The 25249-nt window shown below is 49.9% G+C and overlaps 1 protein-coding gene across 1 annotated transcript in view; it reads right to left on the bottom strand.

Moving 5' to 3' along the window:
* Positions 1-25249, bottom strand: part of MARCH4 (membrane-associated ring finger (C3HC4) 4, E3 ubiquitin protein ligase) — a 103321-nt gene that overhangs the window by 16447 nt on the left and 61625 nt on the right. The window contains exons 3-4 of the mRNA XM_010569813.1: positions 13778-13933; positions 4497-4689 (exon numbers count right to left, since the gene is read on the bottom strand). Coding sequence (XP_010568115.1) covers positions 4497-4689; positions 13778-13933 — 349 coding nt within the window. The remainder of the gene's footprint in view (positions 1-4496; positions 4690-13777; positions 13934-25249) is intronic.

The following is a 25249-nucleotide window of genomic DNA, read 5'->3' as shown; positions in this document are numbered from 1 at the left end:
GCATTTCGATAACTGCATTTCTGCTAATCCCTCTCTATGCTAGCTTTGTGGATTTGCCTCTCAGGGACCCATGGAGAGAGCAGTTAATCAAATGAACAGTCCCCATCTCACTTTTCAGTCACTTCCTGGTTGCTGATCTCAAATGTCTGTGTTGTAGATGGCTTCATTGCAGAGTAATACCTATGCTGGCACCATTACCAGTTTCTAGTTTAATCCAACTCTCATATCTGTCCTACAGACATGACCAGAGATAGCACACGTAAAAGAGAGAGAGATCAGAATCAAAGACGTTGGGGCTGGCTGGATATCAAGAAGCATTTAGTCTGTTCCTCCTTCACAATCTGGGATCATCTCTCCACAACCTGTTCTTGACATATGTTTTCTAACAGGTTCTTAAAAAAACCCCAGTATTGGAGACTCCCACAAATCCCAAGCAATCCTTTCCAGTGCTTCCTGCCCTCCTGCTAGATGTCTGAGAGCAAGGGGGACAACAATGTTGAAAGACCATCTTGCACATCTTGCCCAGATGGACGTAGCTTCTGGTACTTGGGGCCATACCATCTGTCCTGCTGGTCGCAAGGAGCAGATTCATTTTACTTTGGTTGTGGATTTGCTTCCATGGTGGGTGAAGGCGTAGCAAATGGTGTCTGTCCCTTACAACTGTTTTTGTGGAGCATGCTAGAATCTAGCAAAGTCCAAAGAAAACTAGTGTATTACTGAATGTGAGTTGCTGAGGGTCAAACCCAAGACTCCTGGATTTTGATACATGGATCAATAGTCTCCAAATTAACAGCCACATTTTGAGAGCTCAGTTTGGAGGTGATCTGACTGTTTCAGATTAAGTACAGCTCAAGTGAAGATAACAACAAAATGATTTGTGCTTAGGGAGCTATACATGCAAGTGAGCACTCATGCCCTCACCTTTGACTCCACGTTGGAAAGACCAGTGCTGCCATGGGATTGCCTATGCAAATTGCCACAGATACCTCTGTCTTGGCAAATTGCTACCTAAATCCCTAATGACTTGGTAGTGAGGAGATCACACAAAACAGCTAGGCAGTTGCTGACTAGGTGCATATGCCCTGCCTGACGATAGTCAGGATCTCTGCAGACTTGGTATCTTTTCCAGCTTTGAGACTCTGCGGTGCCAGAGGAAGTGTCCTGCTGAGAACCTCCAGTGACAGGGTGTGTAATCTGGCCTCCTGGACAAATGTCACTGGCTACTCAATGGACGTGAGACAACCAAAGTGGGAACTGGCAGGAACTACAGTGCAGCTCTGCTTCAGCGCATCTGCTCTTTAGTAAATACCTTGTCTTTCAAATCTCTGCTACTCTGCCAGTGAAAGCAAAACTTGGGGTCAAACTGGGGGAAGGAACAATTGGAATTCATACAATTAGTGTAGGACGTACAGTATAGCATTCTGCTAGCTAAAGCTGCCCAGCCTGTTACCAAACAATGCACAGACCATGTGTGTGTTACATTAGCTGAAAAAAACAAATGGGGTAGACCTGAGTGCACTTAATGTCCTGCTCTTTCCCCATCACTGAGCATTTCTTAGTTCCTAAGTCTTTCCTACCCACCCACAGGCTGGAAAGCAAAAGGCAAAAAGGGCTGGACTGCGGAGGAGGAGACACCGAAATGCACAGACAGCACCCTGGTATTTCAAGAACCGTTGTCACTGCAATTATCCATGAGAGGTTTTATCCAGAACTTGCAGAAGTGGAACTAAAGCCCAGGGAGGAATAACAAGAGGCCTCAGGCCATACTGGCAGTTAGGAGCAGAACTCTGAATCTCTGGAGCCGGCTTTGCCCGGCTGAGATCAAAGGCCCTGTGCGAGGCTGCAAGGTTTGGGAGATGGATAAAGAGAGGGAGAATAGCGGTTCCACAGTGAGGAACTCACTGCGAGTCTTCTAGGGAGCTGGCATTGCTGCATCCATCACAGTCAAGCAAAGCCACAATGAATGAGGAATTAAACCCAGCTGGGGAGTTCCCTTTGATCAGCCCCTTCTGCTGGCCTGACCCAGCCCGGTCTCTCCACCGTACAGACCAGCCTTTTGGCTAGCGCTGGTGCAGCCCCCTGAAATCAGCAGGGCTGGAGAGAAGTCCCTCAGAGGAGAGACCTACTGCATTGACAGCCAGGGAGTCACAGCCCCCTGTGAAGACCTCATTTGTCACTTGGTTCGACCTGGGCAGAGAAAGAAGAGGAGGAGGAGGAGGTGGGGAGGAGAGTGAACACCAGATCCCAGCTAGCACTGCTCAGAGCTCCCTTCCCCTCCACTGCAGACCCAGAGTGGCAGCAGCTGGGATTGCAAAGGGTATTGATGCACAATACAAGCAAGTTTTACGCTGGAGCGTGGCAGGGGCAGAGGGCTGGCTGCACGCACATATAAGCTTTTCTAGGGAAATGTATACAAAAGCTCACATGGTCCAGAACATCATCTCTCCTGGTCAAGCATGGGTGGGCTGCCTGGCAGCACAGGCAGACAGGCTGCACACAGCACAAGTGGAGCTAGTTTCTGAGGTGCTGGGCAAGAGAAGCCACATACAGACATGTTAACTCGCTGCATCTATAATGCTTCCCACTTGCTTTTGAGTTTTGGGAAAACCAGCATGCCTGGCCCACCAGGACTGCCAACTGCACAGGGAGGACCGTGAGACAGGGGCTGCCCCAAGCCACAACTCTGAAATGTTCCTGGGAATGGGATGGCTGCTTGTTCTTTGGCTGGAAAAAAATCAAAGCTCCCAGCTTGGGGCATTAAGCTTAATGGTGGCATCAGCGAAGATGCAAAGGGGCTTTTTTTCTCCTCAGAGAAGCTGGAAAAGAGAAATAGAGGCCAGACCCTTAAAAAAATTAATAAGAAAGAAACAAAGAACCTCAAATCTGAATCTGTCTACCCAGCTCCCCTTCAGTTCACGGCTGGCGTGGTTTGTTCTCTGCCATGTGGGAGGATTTAGGTCCTATTGACAGATGAGCTAATCAGTTCCCCTCAGCTCTTGAAGCTTTAGCAAAGCCAGTTAATCATGTTACTGATGTCCGCCCAGGCCAGGGCTCTCCACTTCTGTCCTCTGCCAACAAGGCAACACAAACACACATCACACACACATAGGGATAATTTTTTTTCCACTCTCAGTTCCACCAGCAAGAGGATGTCACCAGTGGCTCTTGTGCCAACATGTGGGTGCTGCCCATTTCTCTTTCACCCCCTTTGCCACCCTTTGTTCCTGGAGAGATGTGGTAGCTCCACCAGCATCTCATGAAGGAGCAGGATGATCTCTACAGGCCAAGCTCACCTCATTGTCAGCACAGTGGTGGCAACAGTGGGAGGAACTGGCCTGGGTTTCAGCAGGCCCAACTCCTGTGCTGGAAGGATGCTGAAGCCAAGAGCCATTTGAACCTGGATACCAGGGTGTGCGGTCCAGACCTCTGTCCCTGCCGCTGGGTTTGTTTTACTTCTGTACCCCAATTTCACCAACTGCTGCTCTGTGATATAGTCTGTCCCGCTCCTCCTGAGGGCTGAACTGGAGGCCATGCTCCTTCCCTCTGGAGCGGCTTTACCCATACAAAACTCGTATCCACCAAGTCAAGAGGTCTGCCTTGTCCCACCGAGTTTCTGGGAGGCTCCTTCTGCCTTTATACCAATGATGGAAGGACCCAGACACGAAGAGCTCTCTGGGACCCTCTTTGCTTCCTGGAAAGGTCACTTGAACTGACGTTATCTGGTGGCCTGTGCTTGGGTGGACACTGCTCAGGAGCACGTTTGGAGGTGGCTGGTGTTCACTGGACTGTTTCGGTAACCACCGCTCTTTCAACGGCCTGGCTGGTGAGTGCCTCTGCCTGCAGGTATCATCAGCTACGTCCCCCCATCCTGCAGACCTGCACTGGGGCTACAGCTCAAGCTCTCAGGGAGACCCTGCTGGGGCCAGGCTGCCAGCATCTGCTTTGCTGTCTGGGCTTGCTCAGTGTGGGGCAGCTTTGTCCTCAGAGCAACCTGACAAGGACCCCAGGCTGGGCCATGGCCTGGGCTGGTTGGCACTTGCAGCTCCAGGGTGGGCCGAAGAAGGGGCAGCCACCCCTGCCCGGCAGAGAGACTGGGCTGGAGAGGCAAGGAGCTGCGCGTGGAGAGACCCTGCCGTACCCAACCATGGGGCAGTCCCTAAATTAGCTGTTCCAGAAAGGAAGTTGTTTCTCAAAAGCCTTACCATCCCCAGCCTCCCTGAGACCTTCCCACCCTCTTCTTGCTCTGAAGAGAGATGTGTTCCTCTCTGGGGTTGCTGCAGGTCCCTCTGCCAGCCCAGCCAAGGAGACACCCTGGGGCTGCCCAGACGAGCAGAGAGGACTGTAAAAAAAGTGCCGCGAAAGCAAAGAGGTGGAAAAGCCAGGGAGGCTCAATCCGAGCTGAACTGCACTGGCTGGCTCTCCACGCTGTCTCCCGCTCCTCTCCGCGTGTGAGTGGGCAGGCGACCTTGGCCGTGCCGTGAGATACGATCACCCACCTATACAGACAATGTCCATGAAGCCGTACATTCCATAGCAGATCTGGAAGAGCAGGTCCTGGCGCTGCCATTTGGCCGAAGGACTGAAGGTCGACCAGATGAGCCACGAGATACTGGCGATGAGGAAGAGTGAACCCAGGATGGCCGCTGCTATCTGAACCTTCTCAATGACTGTCAGAGAGATGGCCTGCCACTGCAAGGGGAGGCAACGGGGAGAGGAGAGGGGACAAGGGGGAGGGAGGAAAGAAAAAGAGAAGAGATTAGTTACTTGGGGCACTTTGCTGTTTTACATCATTGTGGTGGTTTTGGAGATCTCAAAGAGCACCTATGAGCATAGGTACTTTTACCTGGTCCACATCTGGGGTGGAGCATGGCAGCTGTTCAATAGTGCATGGCCCCATATTTCCTGACAGCATTGCTGAAGAGGCAATGGGGAGGAATCCTGCATCTCACCAGGAAAGCACAGAGACCTGAGGGATGCAGGATGGACTGGGGGAAAGACACCAAAAATAACACCCCCATGACAGTAGGTCTGTGATGGCCATCACAAACCAGGACATTCAGTTGCTACCTCAAATAGATGCCAGGCAGCATCCTCAGCCAGGGCGTCCTATTACCATGAGAAGAAGTGTCTCAGAAAGCCAAGCTTTCCTTCGGAGGCCTTCCATGAGGAAGCTGGCTCTGTGCCACTTTGTGAGATCTGACAGGATCACAGCACTAGGTAGGATCTCACAGCAGCAATGCACATCCCACAAAACTTGTTACAAACAACACAAGTTGTGTGGTCAGGACACCCTGCCTTTAGGTGATGACATGTTCAGGCTGTCTTCCAAGGTAAACGTCAATGCTTCTTCCTCAGAAGAAGAAAAAAATAGAAATAACTCCCCCAAATCCATTCACTATGTCAAATAGCTTTGTATAAGCTATGGTAAAAATATCCTAAGCCCAGACTCCTCTCTGTCATCCAGCATAAAACCTCCCCACTCAGATTTACGCTGCTGAGAGAACTGCTCTGTAAAAACCAAGAGCAGAAATTGCTTTCTTTAACAAGACTTGGGGACATGGTCCATAGTCCTTCCTGCAAATCAGAAATCAAATGCATAAACAGGCTGGGAAGAGACAGTCTCTCCTGGCATTGAAGTATATAGGCCACCTTTAGCTGTGAGATACATGCCCTTGAATTCTCAGTGGGACTGGCAGAAGGATAAATAAAGGCAGACTTCAACCTCCTGCAGGGATAGAGGATTCAGAGGAACTGAAAATGTTTAGCCTGGATTCAGCCCAAATTCAGTGTCCCTGTGAAGTGGCATCTCTGGCGGGCCCTTAGCACCCTGCATGTTTGTCAAACATATCCTGGGACAGCAGGGTCACCTGTCAAGCCTTGTCTCATCCTTTTGCAGGGCAAGAAGGGAGTTTAGCTGCTGGGTCCCTCTTTAATGCCCAGGCCAGCCAGGAGTTACCAGCGTTTTTGGGGAGGTAGGGAAGAGTCTGAACCCTGACTGAAGGGCAAGAAGGATGACAGGTGACTTGTGCTCGTACAGGCATGCATGGCATTGCTACCAGTCCAATGACCAAACCCCTGAACCGAATGCACTCCCCTGCAAAGGGCTGCCTTTGGAGAGGAACAGATGAGAGCTTCAGCCCGAGGCTGAGGTCTGCAGGTTGCAACTGGAAGAAGATTGCCTGGCTTGGCTCAGAGGTGAGCTGAAGTGTCTGCCTCTGCCAGCCTTGCTCCTTGGCTTACATCCTGCAAGGGCAGACAGCCCTCAAATCGCATGTCAGGGATGTGCAGCATCAGTGATGTGGGTGGTACCAGCTTATTTCATAGTTGGCCACAGAGTAGATGGCCATAAAGCTGCTGAGCAGAGAGAGAGCTTGTTCCCTGCTGAAGCAGGACTGGGCTCAGCTAACCCCTATCCCCTTTCCGGGCTCAGCTAACCCCAATCCCCTTTCTGCCATCCGCTCCAGCAGCTGGTCCAGCCAAAAGCAAACACGGAGCACTGGGGACACTCAGTGATGTCTTCAACAGCCCATTCCCACTCTGCCATAGCCCGACCTACTCCACACCTCCACCACATCCAGCCTCACGAGTGGCCCCTTTGTGCCATGAAGAAGCTGAGGTAGTGAACCGCCCTCCTCTTATGGCTGAAGCTTGGTGCCAGTCGCAACGGGTCAAGGCTAGACACAGGGGTGCTGGAGTCCACAGGAGATGCACAACTGTGCAACTCATCTCCTAAGACAGAGCAAAGGCCACCCAGCACCCATTGCCCCCAAATTTGGGTTCTGAGAGTGGGATCAGCAGCTATGCTCTTCTCCCGTCAGCTCTTCAGCTTTGTTCTCAACAGCACCATAAGCAGATGCAGGACAAATCTGCAACCGGTGCCATCAGCTCAGAGCTCCAGGACTAGAGGCAAGTGGTGGGGAGGGGGTTTGGGTATGTGTGTGGGGTTGCGCTTTCACCCCTGCAGCTTTCACCAGACCTCATCTCTCCTTCCACTAACTCTGGCAAACACCAAGGAGACGGGAGTGCAGGGAGCCCGGTGCACAGCCTGGTGCTGCGTGTGAAGGTTTTACTGCAGGTCCCTCACGCTGACCCTTGTGCGCCTGTGCCAGCCAAATCATTCTGCATCATTTCTCTCTCTCGAGGAGGTAATGGACTGGCTCCTCACCATCTGTCTGGCACACTGCAAGGCCTGTGGTGGCAACAGGTCTTTCCAAGGTAGCAATTAAAGACAGAAAAAGAAGGAGCTGTTTTCTACACCTAGCAGCCACGTACAACTAGCACCACTGCCTTCCAGAGACAGGGAGTCTTAGGTGTAGTACTAAATATACTGTCAAAGGGGATAGGGCTCAGAGCACAAAGAAGTTACACCTGAGAGCAAACTTCAACCCTGCTCCCTTTGGTTGGGAACAGAGAGGCTGAAACACGAGCAGGGACACTGCCTGACGCTGCTCAGCTGGCAGCAGCTGCCAGGAAGTTCACTGTGGCGATAATGAAGAGGCTGGAGTCCGTCAGCCGTGCCAGGGAGTAGGAGACTCTCCCCCGGCATCTGGCACTAAGTGACAGCGACACACGCAGCAGTAGTCCTGACTCTTCAGGAGGTGGCACTGGGGTGTGATTACCCTCTGGCAAGGAGGTAAATGGGTCAGAGCTGAACACTGGGGAAAATAACCAGCTTGCAGAAGAATTTAATATTTTCCAGAAAAAAAAAAAAGAGTAAGTAATAAATGTTGTATTTCCTCTCTGGCAACCCTGAGAAGTGCAATTTAGCATCCCACATCTAGCCTGAGCCACCAATAACCGGAGTCACTATTTTTCATCTTTTAATTCCATTTTGCTACACATCTTAGGGTATGAGGTTTGCACAGAGAGAAGAAAAGGGGTGAGAGAGGATAAAGCATGTTACCCAGTGAGAGCACAGACAGAAGGGTCCAAGAGTTGTTCAGAGGTGGAACGTGCTGATGAATTTCAGCTGCAGGAGCTGGGCCTGATGCATCCCTACACCAGTGGCCTCAGGAGCCCACCTCAATCACAGCACTGTGCCTTTCAGATTTCGTAACAGCCCTTAGAAACTCACCTGTTTTCCTAACCCCTCTCCACCACCATTATGGCCAGCAGACCAGGGATTTGGTGGGTGATCCTATTGTCCTTGGGTCACCACTAGAGCTGCAAAGAAAGGTCTCAGCAGCACTGCAGAGTCCCTTTACTGGCACATCTGAAACCCCCAAAGCTCTTTGTCCGAATGCCTGGCTGCAGACACAGCCCCCTCCCTCCAAATCTCCAGCTCAAACATTCAAGCTCCAGCAAGGTCACAGTGTCAAGCAATCCTACCTTGAGGGTAGAGACCTAAAACCGAGCCCTTCTTTCCTCAGCTGCTAATGACCGTTGAGTCCCAGGTAGCTGCTGAGCTGTACTGAAGTGCACCTTTAACAACGAGCAGCTCACCCAGGTTGTCAATCAGGAATATGACCTTTAGGCAGGTAGAAAGCTCTACAGATGCTCTGCCAGCACTGAACAGGGCAGAACTAAGGACTTGGTGGTACCAGAAAGCTTTAAAGGCTTCTGCAGGATAACAGGAGAAGCTTTGAGAGCTCCAGGCTTCCAATGGCTTCAGAGCATGCCCAAGCAGCTCTCTGTGATGGCTTTTCCACCCACGCTGGAAAAAGGGCTCCATCCCTCCAGACCATTCTGAAGAAATGTCCTCACTCACTCAGGAGCTGTCTGTCTGTCCTCTGCTACCACCCCCCCGGCCTAGTGCTTGGCACACCACCCAGATGTGCATGTGCAAAACACCTCACTCTCTTGGACTGATTTTCCCCATTTCCCCATTTTCCCCAAATCGCAACGCTTTGCAACCTAGATGCCTCAGAAAGGGTTTCTTAGGAGCCCAGGTCTGACATTTGCGATGACCTTAGCCAGGGGCCAAGCTGGGACTGGTGCCTGCCAGTCATGTCACTCTTGTTCTCTTGTACTGTTTCATAACCTGTGTGTTGTACTTGGGACAAACCTGTTTCCCTGTTTGCTTCAGTGCTTCTGCTCAGAGGCTTGTGAGTGAAAACTCCCACTGCTAATGTAACATAGATTAATAATGTCATTACTATAGTATTTAAGGCCTGATCCGTATCTCCCTTTTTTTGGCACCAGCAGTCTCCAAAGGTTCCCAAGTACCAGCATGAGCAGATCCAAGGCAGATATTTGCCTGCAGAAGATATCTATGTCTTACTGCAGCAGCTTGCAAAGAAGACTTGCTTGCTGGAAAAGCCTTCCTACATTCCTCTGAGAGCTCCTCCATGCCTGCCTCAGGCAGTTCAGTTTATTTTTATTGCTGTATCTGACACGTCCCCTTAGTACGTATCATTAACATCCTGAGCTGTGCTAGTCAACAATTTAATTTTCAGACACAGGATCACAAGCAAGCAGAGGTTTTTCCTAGAAGGTTGGAGTGGACCATTCCCAGCACTGCTTAGGTCTGGCTCTCCCCTCACTGCTGTCCCGGGGCCCTGGCTGTCTTCCTCAACTATCTTTTGGAGGATGGCTTTTCTTTTTATAAATTCACGAAGCAAAGTTATGGTACTACTGTGATAGCTTCCCTGCTGTACTTTTACAGATGCTGTGGCTTATTTAGATACTGGAAAGGCAGCAGGGAGGAATGAGGGTCCACTAGGGCCATGTAATGGAAATGTGCAGTGATGAAACCCCCTCTCCTCCATGTGCCAGAGCATCTGGTGAGATTCAGGCTACAGTATCGGTATCCTAGAAAGCCCCCGTTATAAGGCACAGGCCATCAAGCCTCTCTTGCTGTGATTGCACCCATTGCTTGCAGGCTGCAGGCTGCAGCTGGAGCTCAGCAGGGACCAGCCAAAGCTCATACTCAACACAAGTGATTCAGCAAGTTGGGACAACCAGGAGATGCCAGTGAACTTGCCTCAAGCTTTTTAGCTCAGGAGCTCAGGCTGAAGTTCAAACACCGTGGGACCCTGGCCACTTTTCTTGCAGATATCCTGGGTATCCTGGTGAAGAGGCCATATAAACAAACACTCATCAGCTCTTAACAGAGCACCACCACAGTCAAAATAGAGCCAGAGAAGAACTGGGACTGGATCCCAATCCCAGCACTGGAGAACAGGATCTTTGGAGCTGAAACAACCCACAATACAGGAAGAGTCAGAGATAACAACTGTAAAGCAGAGTTGAACTCCCTGAGACTGCAGACAGTTATAGGTCTGGGAAGGTTGGTTCAAACAGATTTTCTATTTGCTAAAATCAGAGCATCAGAGCGGATGTGGCTCAGGAGCAGCTACAAAGGAGCTGCATAGATGAAATCCACTGCCGAGTCCCATCACAGCAGATACCTATTCCACTATGTATGAGCACCAGGGTGCCTGCAGTACTATCACGTGCTTCTAAAACCCTGTGTCTTCAGGGCCTTTTTAAATTCATGGGCTCTGCACAGATATTGCAATGGAGAGGAGCATTTAACCATGACTCCTGTCTCGATGACTGGCAGACTGGAGAGCAGGAGGATGGATGGATGGATGGATGGATGGATGGACAAAAGCTCTGGATCTTCTGGTTGCTCACAGCTGGTGGGATATTTTTGCTCATTTGCTGCCTGACTGCTGCTTGGCAGGACATGTGCCATGCTGTCCAACATCTTTAAGCCCCCAGCCTCACCAGGTTTGCAGTGTTGCTGCTTTAAGACCTTTGCTTTTAAATGCCTGCAGTCCAGGGATGGGTGTGTGTGTGTTAATTTATAGAGATTCATTCTGCCAAAATACCAGACTAAAGGCCTCTCTCGTATGAGACATCATAACAGCCTGGAGGCTGGAAGGAGTCTGTGTTAATTATGTATGAACCATGTTTCCCCGGCTGTAACTTCTCTGCCCACACCACGAGTCTCCACACACATCTAGCCCATGCTGTGCTCCTAGGCACTCCAAAACATGTGCAGCAGATGTCAAAATGGGCAGGGAAACATGCAGATCCTGGGGAACATGTGGGTGTTGGATATGCTGCTCTGCTTGGACCAATTGGACATGCTTCAGGGAGCCCAGGGCCTGCCAGCTGCCTGGATTTGGCTTTCCAGTGGTCTGTCACATGAGAGGACACAGGGGATAGCTAGGCCATGTTGCTGGTTAAAATCTAGCCAGGTTCAGAGCATCACCCAAACAGGTTTCATTTGACAAGGGGGTGAAGTTTGTGTGGTCCTTGCCTGTATTACGCTTGGTCTGGAATAAACAGACGACCATGACTTCCTACACCGTTTGCCCTCCAAAACCTGTGCTTGAGAAATTCAGAGCTTTCTAGTAAGAATAAAGCTGTGCAGAAGTTCCAGCAGACCCTGAGAAGAAAGGCCAGGGACTATTGCTTTATGTAGAGATGTGCTTGTATGTCCAGGTGGCCCCTGTTATCCATGTGTGGGGTGAAGACCGAGCAGAAAGGATGCTCTTCCCACCTGCATATGCTGTGCCACATTGTTATGGCACATAGTGTCAGGGCATTGCAGCCCCTGGGTCCTCTCTGCTTCCCTTTCCCAGCGTCAGAGGATGGTGAGAGCCGCTGAGGACCGAGGCACGTGTGGTGGTGGCGGCTCACGGGAGGCCCAAGCCCTTAGTCCTTGTGGGAAGTCCAGGCCTGGTACATCAGCTGTTTCCCATGGGATTTCACATACTAGTGCTAGTGTAACATCTGCTTCCCAGACGTGCCCTTGTGCTGGCACCAGACAGGATGCCCGGCCATGCAGCTGTAACTCCACACACGCTGCATTTATTTCAGACCAAGTGGCTTTTCACTCCAGTTGCTTCTTCTCACCCTCCAAATCTCCCAGTGCTTCTGCGAGAAGTGCTGTGAAGTCTAAGCCAGCAACATGAAGCCTCTGAGCCCAGGGTCTGCATGGTCCTCTGGGACCCTCGCTCCCGGAGCTGAGCTCTCTAACTCAGTTGCTCCTGCCACTCAGTTTTTGTGTTCATGGCAAAGGCCAGCAGATCAGGCCACTTTCTAACAGGGGAGCCCAGAAAGACCAACGCTTTGCACAGGCTTTTGAAACGTGTGTGTGAGAGGGGAGCTTGTCTGTGAATAGCTCCAACAAATTTTAGCTGAGTGAGGAGCAGGAGGAAAGTCACTGACCCCTTGCCCTGAGCTACCTGAAGGTGTAGAGCACTTGGAGGTCATTCATTAAAAGCAGTGCTGGCTACACATCTGCACCCACAAACCTTCAGCACTGCTCAGCATTGCACCCCTGATCTGAGACACAGGAAACATTAGGGCACTCGTGGACCAGCTTTCCAGAAATAAACAAACGCTGCTTTGTCCACATCTCCCCTCCTGTGTTTCAATCTGCTCAGAAATACTAGAGCCAAGAAATTAAAACACCCTAGGTCTGGGGCTTGGGTTGAAACTACTGATCTCTCCAGCCCATGGCACATGGAAAATTGAATCAAAAGCTGTAGGGACTTGCAGAGAGCAGGCAGTCTTTTTCCTTCCCCTCAGCAAAACTTCCCCCGATGCCCTACTAATTTCACTACTTCATTTAAGTCTGGAGTCCTAAAGGACTGTCCCTGTTTCCTCACTGTGGTAGTGACCTCAGGCCTGGAAAAAGACACACAGAGACTGCATTGAGTTCACCTTTCCCTCCACCCCTGTACAACTGGGTACCATCACTAGCACTTGCCTTCTGTTAAGAGAGCAGAGTGACCAGGAGAGAGCCAAAGCCCTCCACCACGTGCTGGACAGACCAACATCCTCACAGACATTGCCCTGGTCTCTATACCGCAGCATGCTGCTGTAATGTCTCTCTAGTCCAGATGATGCTAATTAAGCAGTAGTGCCTGGATATAATGTGCTTCCTTACATCTGAAGCACTAAGGGTGCTCAGCAAAGGCATGCAGCAATTAATCCATCTTCAGGTGTTGCCCCCGCAATAAATCAATAGCTATTAAGGATAATTTATCCCATTTTTAACAGTCACAGTTTTCCCCATTCTGAAACTTGATTTTAAATTACCAGCCTGCAGTGGGGCTTATTAAACCACAGTGCTTTTGAACTTGGAAGAGAAAGAAGGTGAGTCCTCTGATGCCTTTCACAGCCACTTACATCAAGATGTGCTTAACCTGTTGTGTGCGCATCTGCAAATGTCGACTGAGAATCAGGCTTGGAGAGACCAGAGCATCAGACCCAATGCCCCTTTGCCATGCCAGGATGTATTTCATCATGGGGGAGCAGTAAAGTGAAAAGGGTGGCAGGATCGGAGAGGAGACCTGTAAAAGCCCTCCATCTGCCTCCTCCATCCCTCATGCCAACACAGAGTAGGCTCAGCATGAGGAGACTGGGGTTAATGGCACAACTATAGACATGTGGAATCTCAAGGTACTGCTCTGTCACAGACTATATGCTCTCTTGTAGCAAATCCCATAACTGCTCCGTCCCCGTCTGCCCCTGGGGACAGTGGCATTCCCGTGGTCTCCAGTGGATGAACACATCTGAAGGGCTGTGAGGTGCTACAGCACTATTGTGGTCACACTGGCATTTTCAACAGGAGGCAAGTGAATGTGGGGATTGTCAAAAGACAGAAAAAGCAGACTCCCGAGGGATGCCCCCAGTACCACTGAACAGAACATGGGGCCTCTTTGGAGTAGCCCCCCAAACCCTTTTCTAAGTGTCTCAGACCTATGGATCACTGCGTGCAGGGAAGGAAAACCCACGCAGGTAAAAACCACTTGCTCCCAGAAACAAAAATAGAAACGAGAATAAATAGACTTTGAAATGTCTCTAGTACCTTTACCTGCAGAGGGTTCTTTGTGCTTATGGCAATGACGTGATACTTGTAGTAACACAGCTCACAGCTCCAGCAGCCTCTCTCGCTAATCCATTTGATCAGACATGGCTGGTGCGTGCACTTCACCGATCCATCACATCGACACGGGCTCAGCAACTCCCCCTGAAAAAGAGAGACAGCATCAGCAAGGCTCCCCTCCTCCCACAGGCAAGGCACAGCATGGCGTGGCAGAAGCTCCATCATCCACACATTTGCTCTTTGTTCCTTTTTACCTGGTTTGGCTTAGGTAATTGTGCTGCCTCCATCCATTTTCCCTCTAATAATTCTTGGCTGATGTGAACAGAGTTTGACGGGGATGTAGCAGTCTCAGATACTTGGGTCCTACTCTTTTTTGTGGAAAGAGACAACTGGGTAGGTAAGAGATGCCTAATATCACCGCTGAAGGAAAAACTAGATGAGCACAACTCTTACTAGACACCAGAGGACCCACACTAGACCACAACCAGTGGACACAGCTCTGCTGGCAACCAGATGCCACTGTTTCACTGCTCATGTTTCTGTCTCTCTGCTAACCTATTTTAGAAAGCAAGGTTGGTGGTGGGGATAGCTGAGAGACAGCCTCTGCTGCAGGCTGGTGTCCCGCTCAGCCCAGGGTGGCTTCCTGGAGCCCAGCCAGGCAGGAGGGCGAGCACAGACACAGTGGCCCTTGGACTTTCTGCGCAGGCCAGCTCGTGCCAGCCGTGGAGGTGCTGCTCCTCCCCGGGAGCTGGACCGAGCCCAGCGCCATGCGGTATCTCCCAGGACTTGCCAGGCAGTGGGTGTTTGCAGCGCTAGACGCAGGACTCTCCTTTCCCAGGGCTCCTGGACCAGGAGGGATGGACCTGACTGTGGGTGGCAGGTGTGTGCTTTGGGTCTAGATCTTTGTGTACTGCTAGCCCAGCAGGGAAAAGGTCCTCAAATTTCACAACCTTATCCACTTCCCCCAGACAGTCTGTCCCAAAAGTGAGTCATACTGATGCATAGCCTGTCCAGCTGGCTATTTCCACCCTAGAAGCAAGCAAGATGGAGAACAAATTGTGTCCTGGCTTGTGACACACAGACGTTTATGAGTGGTGGCCGAAACACTGAACCTCCTGGCTTGCTCCCTTGTTTCTGGTATAGCTTTAAACAGAGTATCCAGGAAAACCCAATATTATTCTGATCCATCTGCTATCATCCTGTTCACCATGGGACTAAATTCCTGTCTGCACACACAAACTCAGGAGTTCATTTTACAGTCATTTGCCATCGCTTATTTAGGGAAGAACAGAGCCATTACATTTTACTCCCCACCTCTTAGTGTTTAAAAGCCACAGTATAGACCCCAATAGTGTATTTAGCTGCGCTGCAAGATTTAAACGCTTTTAAAGGCAGAATGAGAATATCTACAGGACGGGGAAGGCTGGCATCATGCTTTCAGTGTTGGGGAGAGGATATTTCCTCTTACACCCCTAGATCAGCCTCATCATTACCACTGATAGAGCACCAGGGTAACAGACCCTGGCATCTGAGGCTGCTGGACACAGTAAAAGACGTCCATCCCAGCTGCCTTGGGTTAGGAAACCAGATACTGCTCTTGCTAACCCTGGTGGGAAACTGTCTTAGTTTTCAGAGTACCACATTAGGTCACAGGACCTGAGGAACTGAGCACCATGCTGGACAAGAGTGATACTTTTTTTTATGAAACCTAATGCAAACATGTTAATCATTTCATTTGCTTCAGCTAGGTGACCTAAAAATGTCATCTTCCATGAAATTTTAGCAAAACTGTAAATAACTGTTTATGTTACAAAAGTAGGCTCAGCTCTACCTGTCACTGGTTTTCATTACACACTGGAGGGGATGCAAAGGGAGAGAAGGAACAAGGAGGGTGTAGGATCTGTGAACCTTTTTCACCTGGAAAGGTGTGACAGGGCAAGCCACAAAAAGGGAAGCAGGGAAGGATTAGATGGGAGGAAGGTGCATGTGTGAAGGAGTACTGACATTTGCCATTCAAACTCCCTGTGTGAGGTGCAGTTTGAGGGGCTTGGCTTTGGCTGTGCATATCTGTGCCCCTTGCTGGGACTGGGGTGGGAAAGTGCAAGTGGGATAAGGAACCTGCATGAGCACGTACTGCCAGCCAGGATGCAAAAGGGGAGGGATCGGGGCTTAGCACAGCTCCTCTGCTCCCCTGCTCACCAAACCTCTTCCACACCAAGAGCTAGCCTGGTGCAAGGACCACTGCTCTGTGCCTCTGGTCTACTCTCCTCATCTCGGTCCCTGGTGCTTTATTTTCTCAACAGCTTCACTCCTCAGCACACAAATGTGATCCCAGCACCAAACAGGTAATGCAGAAACCTCCCAGCTCTACAGCGTCCCTGCCTTTCCACCTCGCCGCACACAGGGGTCTCCTGCAGGGCTCAAAATGGTGAGTGAGAGACCTGGGTTTTGTCTTAATGAGCAGCTGGAGGCACCGGTGATGAGGGATCGGGAACAGGGCAGAATGGAGCAGGACCTAAGAGCAACAACCTCCAGGCAAAGGCAGAGGAGAAAAGCTGTAGCTGCAGCCTGGACGCACGTTGGCTTCTTGGGCTCTGTAATAAATGAATCTATGAAATCTGAACTTGTCTCTTCAGAGCCAAGAGATGTTCATAGACATCCTACATTGCCATGGGGACCCAGTCCCCCTTCCCTAATTGGGAGGCTCCAACCCAGACAGTCTGGCAAGCTCCTGCAAAAAGCTCAGGACTCAGCTGTGGAGATGAATCCCACAGTTTCTTGATTTTTGCAAGTCCAGCAAAAACCTGATTTATCACATTTTCTCCAGCCTTGTGAAATATTATATCCATGCGTGTGGTGCACAGCTATTTTTGCATACTGTGAAGCCCAATTCTGTCCACAGCAGGCATTCGTAAAACACTGCCACATGCACACATGCGCACATGCACTCCTGTACCAGCAGAAAAGTAAACACCAGGGGCATATTAAAGGAATAAATCCTTTGTACAGCAAAGGAGAAGGAGCCTCATTGCTGGCTGTACAGCGAACTCAGAAACAGTCCATTGGCTGTGATACACATGAAGGATTTGCTGCACAGAGACCTCTGCTAAAAGCTACATGCACACAAAAGCAAGCCCAAAATGAGGTGCAGATCACAGCAATTAGAGATGGCAATTAAATCCCCATACCCATTTCTCTAGGTTTGTAGAAGTTGGCTCTGCACAACATATTCTCCAGTGCTTCAAACAACAGCGTTCCCACCAATTCCCTTCAGGGACTGCTCTCCAAAGACCCTTTGAAGGGTCTACTTCCCAACATTTATTTTTGCAATGTTCCTTTGTAGAGTTACATCCCAACACTTGGAAGAGCCTAAGCAGCATTTCTGCTTTGCCAGCAACTAGTGGAGAAATGCTGCCTGGCTGCAATCTCCATCCTCAGCTTGCTCCGTACTATCTTGTTCCCCTGAAACAACCAAGTGGGCTTTGGACTCAGGGCACCTGCCTTTTTTTTGTTATTATCCAAGTCTAAATCAGGGTTCATGTCAAAGGTGGAAAACCAGAGTTAACAAAAAGGGAAGGGTGCTCTGGCTTCAGTCATAACCCTCTCAACGTATGGATGAAATACTCTTCTCTCTATATTACTCTTCCCTACTTCTGGGAAGAGTAATATATTAAGCAATTATATATAATATTCTTTCCCATTTCTGGCTGTGCTGGGAGCTTGTCTCTAGGAGCAGCAAGGGCAAGGCCAGGCTGAACTGGCTTTACCCTGTGGAGGACAATACTGCTGGAGACAAACCAGGAGTGCGGGTCTGTTCCAGCTCTGTCCTCTCCTTATGAATTCCCAATCTGTGCCTGTTGCAATACGTCAAAGTGGTTAATGATTATCTGGGCCCTGCTATTTTAAGCCTGCTGGGAGGAGTTCTGAGAAAGGATCAAAAAAAAATATTGCCAGCACCTGCTTCTGATGCTCGGTATATCTAGGGAGAAAATAATGGCATCAGGAGCAGTGTCACCCCTGTTGCATGCTGGTGTCAGTGTTTCACCCGGCCATTTTATCCGTCATTTATGAGTGCTGGGAGCCCATCCACACACTGTTGCCAAAGCTGCAGGTTCTCACCCCCCAGCAGACAGTCATGGGATGTGTTTCCCAGGCCCTGTCCTTTTAACTATAAATTAAGTATAGCAAATTTGCCCACCCGGTCTCCTTTGAACATGCAAGGCTGGGGACGATGGTGTCACTGGGCCAGGATGCGGTGTTCTGGGCTCTCCCAGCTCCAGCTGTGCTGACCTACGTCTGCTGCCTGGGCTGCTCCTGAGCACCAGCTCAGCTGGAAAGAGCCACATTAGCAACACCCTGCTACCACAACTATTAAAGCAAACATTTTGAAAACCAGTGCAAGCTGTACAGCAAACCGGGATGGCTGATGGCAATCTTAACACCTGCAGTTTTTCCTCAACTGTGTGTTTTCCCTGCTCGGGTGTACAAAGTAGCATTAGTCATCAGCATCGCCCACAGGACCAGTGCCCTGGACCAGAGCGGGGCAGTGAGAAGAAGCTGAAAGAGTCATCCCCATCACAAGGGCTACCATCTCTCTCTGGGTATGCACATGCAGCTGCCACTGCTCCTGGGAGTAGTTGCACACACGGACTTGACTGCTAGCATTTGTTTCAGTTTGTCTTGTTTGGAGAAGGAAACCAGGAATATTTAATTTCAGGTCTTCAACTGAGTCTTCTAAATATACTTAAATCTTCACATTTAATTTAAATGCAATGGGAAGTTTTATTATGGGAAATAAATGCCAAATGATTTCTCTATTAGGAACATAATTACAGAGGAATTAAGTCCAATGGCAAAGAGAAACCCATTGTTACAGAGCTGGTAAACTCCAATAAACATGTACTAATGATCACTCTGTCTTCACACACACTTAAAAGAACTGCCCCTCCATCCTTTTAAACTAAACACACATGTTACTATCAGCATCTCAAATGCTTCCCATGAGTACCCTCCCATGTGTGAGCACTGTGCCAGCCAGCAACAGACAACAAGGAACATGAAATAAGTATCTATGGATATACATATATATGTATATTGCATTAAATTCTCCAGCACTGAGGCAGAGTGATGCAGAGTGTGGGCCCAGAGGGGAGTGGGCTTACATCTCCTGTGGTGTTGGGACAGCACAGGACATGGTTATGTACAGGGCTCTGTGGTGGGGTGGCATCTCCACAGTCACCCTCGCAGAGCTGGGGGCTGACTCCAGTCTCCGTCTTGGCAGCAGTCTGCTGAGAGACTTTCCTTGGGGGGGATCCCCCAATGGGGCAGCTCCCTAAAAACTGGGGAACATATAGGAAAATCTATGAGAGTGATTATAAAAAGAAATCACCCAGACTCCTTGCAGCTCCCTTCCCAGCCCCAGGTGCCACCACTGCTGCCATGCCACCTCTGTGACCAGGACAGCTCCCCTGCAAGACCAGGCATCCCTGCAGCACGCAGAGGCAATGCTGCCCCATGCCAGGCAAGATCTATGTGCCCTGGGTTGCAATGAGTCACCCCCACCCCAACAGCATGAGAAAATGCAGCCCCGTAAAGGAATGGTGAAAAATCCAGCTCTGGACAGTTATTTCTGTTGCTCAGCCGTGGCCTTAAGCCTGTGGCTGCCTAGCTGAAGTTTTTGGGGTGGGATCTTGGCCTGGCAGCTCCCTGGGGCAGGACCACATCTCTGCGGGGCTCTGGCACGGTAGAAGCGTGGGTCCCTCTCTGGGGCTCCTCATCCCCACAGCAGTAGGAGTGAGCAGCCACAGCTGGGCATGGCAGCCCGGGGGGCTCTGAGATAGGTGCAGGGTGGTACAGCTCTCCTTTTTTTGTGGTTTTCTGCAATTTTCCATGGATATTAGCTGTTCTGGCAGCCCTGCGAATGGGGCACTTATCTCCGACAAGGCGATGACTAATCTAGCAACAAAACACAGGCATCCTTCTGCCTACGGGCTGGGTGCGAGCAGAAAGGCAGCTCGGCTTTAATGCACCCAGCAAAACCACCACACACTCCTCCGGGACCATCAGGCACATTTTGGCGATGTCTGGAAACATGGGTGCTGGTCAGGAGAGGGATATGTCTCACATGTTCTTCAGCTGAGACCCAATGTTTGTTCCAGAATGAGTCCTGTCTGAAAAGCCATCATGTCTGCAGAGCTCCTGATCCTCCAAAACCAGCACAAATTGCCTTGCCACCCATGGAGGCTGCTGCTGGGGCACCCGTGAGGAGTGCCAAGGCTGCCACCCTGCTCAGGCTTTTTCTGCACCTCTCTGAGGAAAATATAAAAGGCTGCAGCCACAGCAGGGGGGAGGCTCTGCAGCCTCCTTCGGTAGGAAAATGCATCCCACTGCTACCACAAGTGACGTGACTTTCTGGCTGAGCAGCCTCTGCCCACAGCCTTCAGCTTTACCATGGCCAAGGGGAATTTTAAGTGACCTCTGCTCCTTCCCATCTCCAGTGTTTTATGCCTGTCACTGCTGCTGGGACAGACAGAAGGATGGACAGACAGCGCCAGAGGTGGCAGCTCAGAATTTGGGAGTGAGATGGAGAAGGGGGAAGGAAGGGAGACTTTCTTTTTTCTGAGCCTTACCAATCCCCATGGGGACTCCATCACTGCAGAGATAAGGGACCATCACCCCATCTAACCTGCTCACCAGGGCATCAGCGAAGCTTGCCCATGATTTAGGACAAAAGATGGCTTTTTTGGTTAAAGCAGATGACTCAGGAGGCTCAGCTGTGTTGGAGGCAGACAGAAGGTAAAACCCCTGTGCCCCCATGCCCAACAGCAGTGCAAGGATTTGGGGGAGAGGTGTCTGGCCGGTCCCCATCCCAGGGCTATGCCCTGGTCAGCAGAGCACAGGAAAGCCCCAAAAGGGTCCTGAGCTGCACCACAGCATTGACTGCCCTCTTTACCAAATTTCCCTGCTCTTCCTCTGCCACCTCTGAGTGGATGTTCAAAAGCAAGATATCCACAGCGCTGCCCGTGTGCCCCTGTGGGATCCCCACCGCTTATTAACAGGGATGACTGCCACGTCGAAAAAGTGTGAGGGCAACCTCTGTACTCCACCTTTCCCATGGGGTAAGCAATATTGCAACAGACTCAGCTGAGCAGGAGGAGGGATGGGTCTCCTTTGCACACAGATCAGCTTTTGGCCCCACCAGGGAGCAGAAAAAAGGATGGCTTTTTTTCCCCCTTTAATTGCTAAAACCTTAAAGAACTCTGCAGGGCAGAAGGGCAGGCGAGAGGCAAACGAAGACAAGGAATAAAAACTCAGGAAGAAAAGAAAGGAGGAGGAAGAGGCTTGAGAAGTCCTCGGTGCAGAAAGCCCAGCACTTTAGCGGCTCTGCCTCCCTCAGACAGGAGCCTTCTCTGCAGTGACTCATCCTCGGAGCAGTCTGGAGCAGTGGCTCTGCCACACGGCTCTGCCCTCACTCCTTCACTGATTTCCAGGGGAAGGTGATTGAATGCAGCTCCACCGAGCTTAATGTGAGCTCTCACAAGTTTGCGCAATGCCTCGAAAACAGAAAAGCAAAGCAGGAATGTTGCGGAGTTGAATGTGAAATATTTGGACATAGCCCTACCCATTCCCATTTAAAAAAAAAGGAAAAAAAATGGCTTAATCTAGGCTAGGACTCTTTCAATATTTAGCTGACAGTAACTTGCTCATGCATTTGCCCGCAGGCAGGCACAATCCACTAGTTCTGGGCACATTCCTGCCACCACTGGTAAAGGCCAAAGGGAGCTGGTACAGGTAGGACCAGGTGTCTCATGGCTTAACATCAATTTCCTTTAAGGGAAAGTACTTTAAAGGAGCAGAAAGCATACATTTTTGCGAGAAACAGAAAATCAGAGGATATTTTTTGTGCAATGGGCTACAGAGGATTTTAACACCTGGTTTCAGGCCAGTGAAAGGTGAAGGGCAGAGCGCCTTACGATGTAAGTCCTACTCAGCTATGAAAGGAACAGTACGGAAAGGGATGCTGGGGCTGGTTCTCACCTGGGACAGCCACTGCTGGGTAAGTGAGAGGGGAAGACAGTCCCTAAGGGTCCCTTTAACTGAGAGGGAAGATGCTAAACTCCATCTCTGCATGTGGGTCTTGCCAACAGACGGGCCCTTCCAGGGGAGATTCCTCTGAGCAGGAATCCTGACCCACCAGTTGTCCTCAGAGCAAATAACGCAGCAAGCACAGAAGCCTGCAAGCACTCCTGCCATGCTGCTGCTGCCACCACTGAACCCAAGAAAAAGAAGTCGGGACTGATCCTGCCCTGTGCCCAGCAGATGGGGCAGTTCTGCATTGTGCAATACAGCAGAAGGGGTCTACTGAGAGAATTTTCAGAGAGGAGAAAATATGGGCCCTGACTTTCTGCAGCTGTTTTTCTCCAGATGTTTGTGCCAGCAGTGTCCCTGGCTTAATTTCTCAGCAAAATGGAAGCCCTCAGTTTGCAGACTCTGGGCAGTTAGGCGGGGTCTCCCCACCGTAGCCGATCAGGCCCTCACGCCTCCGCGGCACAAAGCATTGCAGTCCCCTCTGCATGGACAGGAGGAGCTTGCCCGGCTCCCAAGTGACCGGAGGTTGGAGGTGAATTGCTCCCTGCTCTACTCATTGAACCAAGCTTCGTACTTTGCACTTTACAGCTCTGCCATCTTGTCCTTTCAGCATCAGCCCTTTTGGGTAGCTGAACTCCATGCAAATTAATTTCCTAAAGTGGGACAACACCCTTCCTAGGGGATGAAAACCTAACTCAATAGAAATGGCAACTGGTGGACTGGCGCTGCAAAGGACCATGCCACTGCCTACACGCACCACCATCAAAATCGCATCTGCAAATGGCCCCACCATCCCATTTCCCTGGCACAGGGAGGCAGACACCAGGCTGTCCTGGCTACACTCGCCGTGCCCAGCTGCAGCCCAGCTGTACCACTGTGTGCCCTTGTTCCACCAGCTGTCACACAGGCTCTTGGCCAGTCTCAGCTGTGCCATCAAAATATGAGTAGAAAAGGTTTGCCAAAACCTGTTCCACCAGAACAAGGCTGAACCTTGCCTGAAATATGGAATAACAAAGGATTTTCAGGCATTATCAATAGCCCAAGGAGCAGACAGCTTACCATATATAGATCACATTGGGATTTATTTGCTTTTCTCTCTACAGAAGGATTTCCACAAGAAAAATAACTTTACTTAGGTGTTCTAGAGCCCACTTCATCCTAATGTCATTGAACATGTTTTTGATTAGCTGATTTAAGTAATTCTTACTAAATGTTGCTCAGTTGCAAGGAATCAAAAGGCAAGCATCTCAAATATCACCTGCTGTGCCTCATCAGGTGTGATAATAGCACCAATTAAGTGAAGAGCCTTCAGTGCATAGAAATCACAGCGCTGCGCATGTGAAATCAAGATACCTGAATATCCCTGAGCACTTGGGTGTCAGAGTGAGTTCAGCTCCAGACTTGTCCTGAATACAGAGCAGAACTGTCTCAGCATCCCAGAGAAGAAGTGTCCTAGTCTGGAGCTCTTGGGCTTTCACCCAAAGTATCGAGGCTTTAAATTTCTGGAGATTTACTGTAGACCACATCCATTTTGTGAGCTAGAACAATCTAGTCCCTTCTGAAAGAGAAATCCACTGTTGATTCACTCTGGTTCTTCTTAATTAAAAAATAAAAGTATTTCAGACAATACTTAGATTTATTCTGTGTGAGATACAAGAGTGAGCTCAGTTTTGCTCCCTAGGCTGCTGGGGTAAATCTGATGCGACTCCATGAAGCCAAACAGCTCTTCAGCACAAATCAAGTGCCCTTAAGTTACGGCTTGTTGTAATAAATTTTCAACCAATTCAAGAGGTTTTCCATTAATTTTTTCTTTTGGTACAAATGGCTTTTTCTAGTGAAAAAGCCTCAGCTAAATAGAATTCTTCTAAATATACCGCTTCTTTTTCAAGGAAAAAAAAGATAGCAATTATTCCTTATTATCTCTAATCCTTGGGGACCTTCACCTTTCTACTTCTTCAGTCCTCATCAGATCCATCAATGAGTATTTTAAAAGTTCAAAGCATAAAGTTAATGCTTTCAGCATGCAAGTACCATGTAATGTAATTCTTATCAGAGATGTGCTCATAATTCAGCAAATTGAACTTTGCAGCTACTTCCCTGGGAAGCTGTTCATAAGATACTCAGCTAATGGCCATTTCAGAAAACATTATGCCATCAGCCACTGAGGAGCAGCCATGGAAAATCCACAGAAATGGATGCTGGTTTACCTCTCCAGATGATAGATCCCACTTTTAAAGGTAGTGAAACAAACAGAGCAATAGACTTTTCTTTTTTTCCCCGAGAAAGCTGAAAAACCCTTCAACATAAGAGCTGAGAAAAATCTTTAGTCTGTAATATTTACCTCATCTTCCCACTTTCTTCACGAATGAGAAAATGGCCAGGTGCTGTTGGCAGCCTTACAGCAGTGAGATGCTTCATCCGAAAGTGCAGCAACTACTCCAGAGCTGCTTTGTGCTGCTGCCATCAGCTCAGCAATGGAAGGGAGTGGAAAAGACAGTACCGCAGGATTTAGGGGTTCCCATTCACCACAGTACCCTCAAGTGACCCCCAGCCAGGACGGAGGGCAGCGGGGTGGGGAACTGAGGGAGCTGTGTGCACGTTCAATAAGTGGAAGCCAATAATAAGGTGCAGAAAGAAACACGGAGCACGTCTTCAGTACTCAAAGGCAGCGATCCCCAGCTGGGAGCAGAGATGGGGATTTGGCAGGAGGGGCTGTCCCAGCAGCTCTGGATAGGGATGGTTATGCAGGAGCTTTTCCTGCTCCACCCGGGCTGGTGAGGACTGGCAGCTCAGAGGTGGAAACCTTCCAAAGCCATGTCTGTCTCCAAAGCCATTTGTGTCTCCAAAGCCACTTATGTCTCCTGCCACGTGGGGTAGCGCTGGGCCGGGGGCAGCCGCTGGCCTCGGGGGCACCCGGGGTGAAGGCTGCCACTGGGGCCGAGGGCAGCCCGGCGTGGGTTGAAAGCAGAATTGGCGAAGGGGCAGTGAAGTGGGAGACAGCACATCCCACACAGGGCTGCTGCGGTGGCTGGGGAGCTGCGATATAAAATAATGAGCGCGGTTTGTTTACTTTTAGCTTCGGTAGCGCTGCCGGACTGAGCTGTTTCATTAAGACGTGGCCTGAACTGCTTTTCCTTTCTGCTTCCCAGACTTGAGGAGAAGAATACGCAATTACAAAGTTCACTCATGTAGAGCCCTTCAATTACTGGGTAACTCTGTTACGGCTTTTCCAAACCTTATGAGACTCGTGCAGTAGGACATGACATCTGAAGTAATTCATTTTTCATCTGCCGATTAGCAGAAATTAAAATGGTTCTCAGAACATCCCAATTTATGTGAGATCAAGTTCCTTATTACTACAGACTGTCTTAG

The sequence above is a fragment of the Haliaeetus leucocephalus genome, unplaced genomic scaffold (assembly GCF_000737465.1).
Source record: "Haliaeetus leucocephalus isolate CR32 unplaced genomic scaffold, Haliaeetus_leucocephalus-4.0 Scaffold1, whole genome shotgun sequence".
Taxonomy (NCBI): domain Eukaryota; kingdom Metazoa; phylum Chordata; class Aves; order Accipitriformes; family Accipitridae; genus Haliaeetus; species Haliaeetus leucocephalus.
Note: the sequence above shows the minus strand (reverse complement) of the source record. Positions and strands in the feature narration are given on the sequence as shown.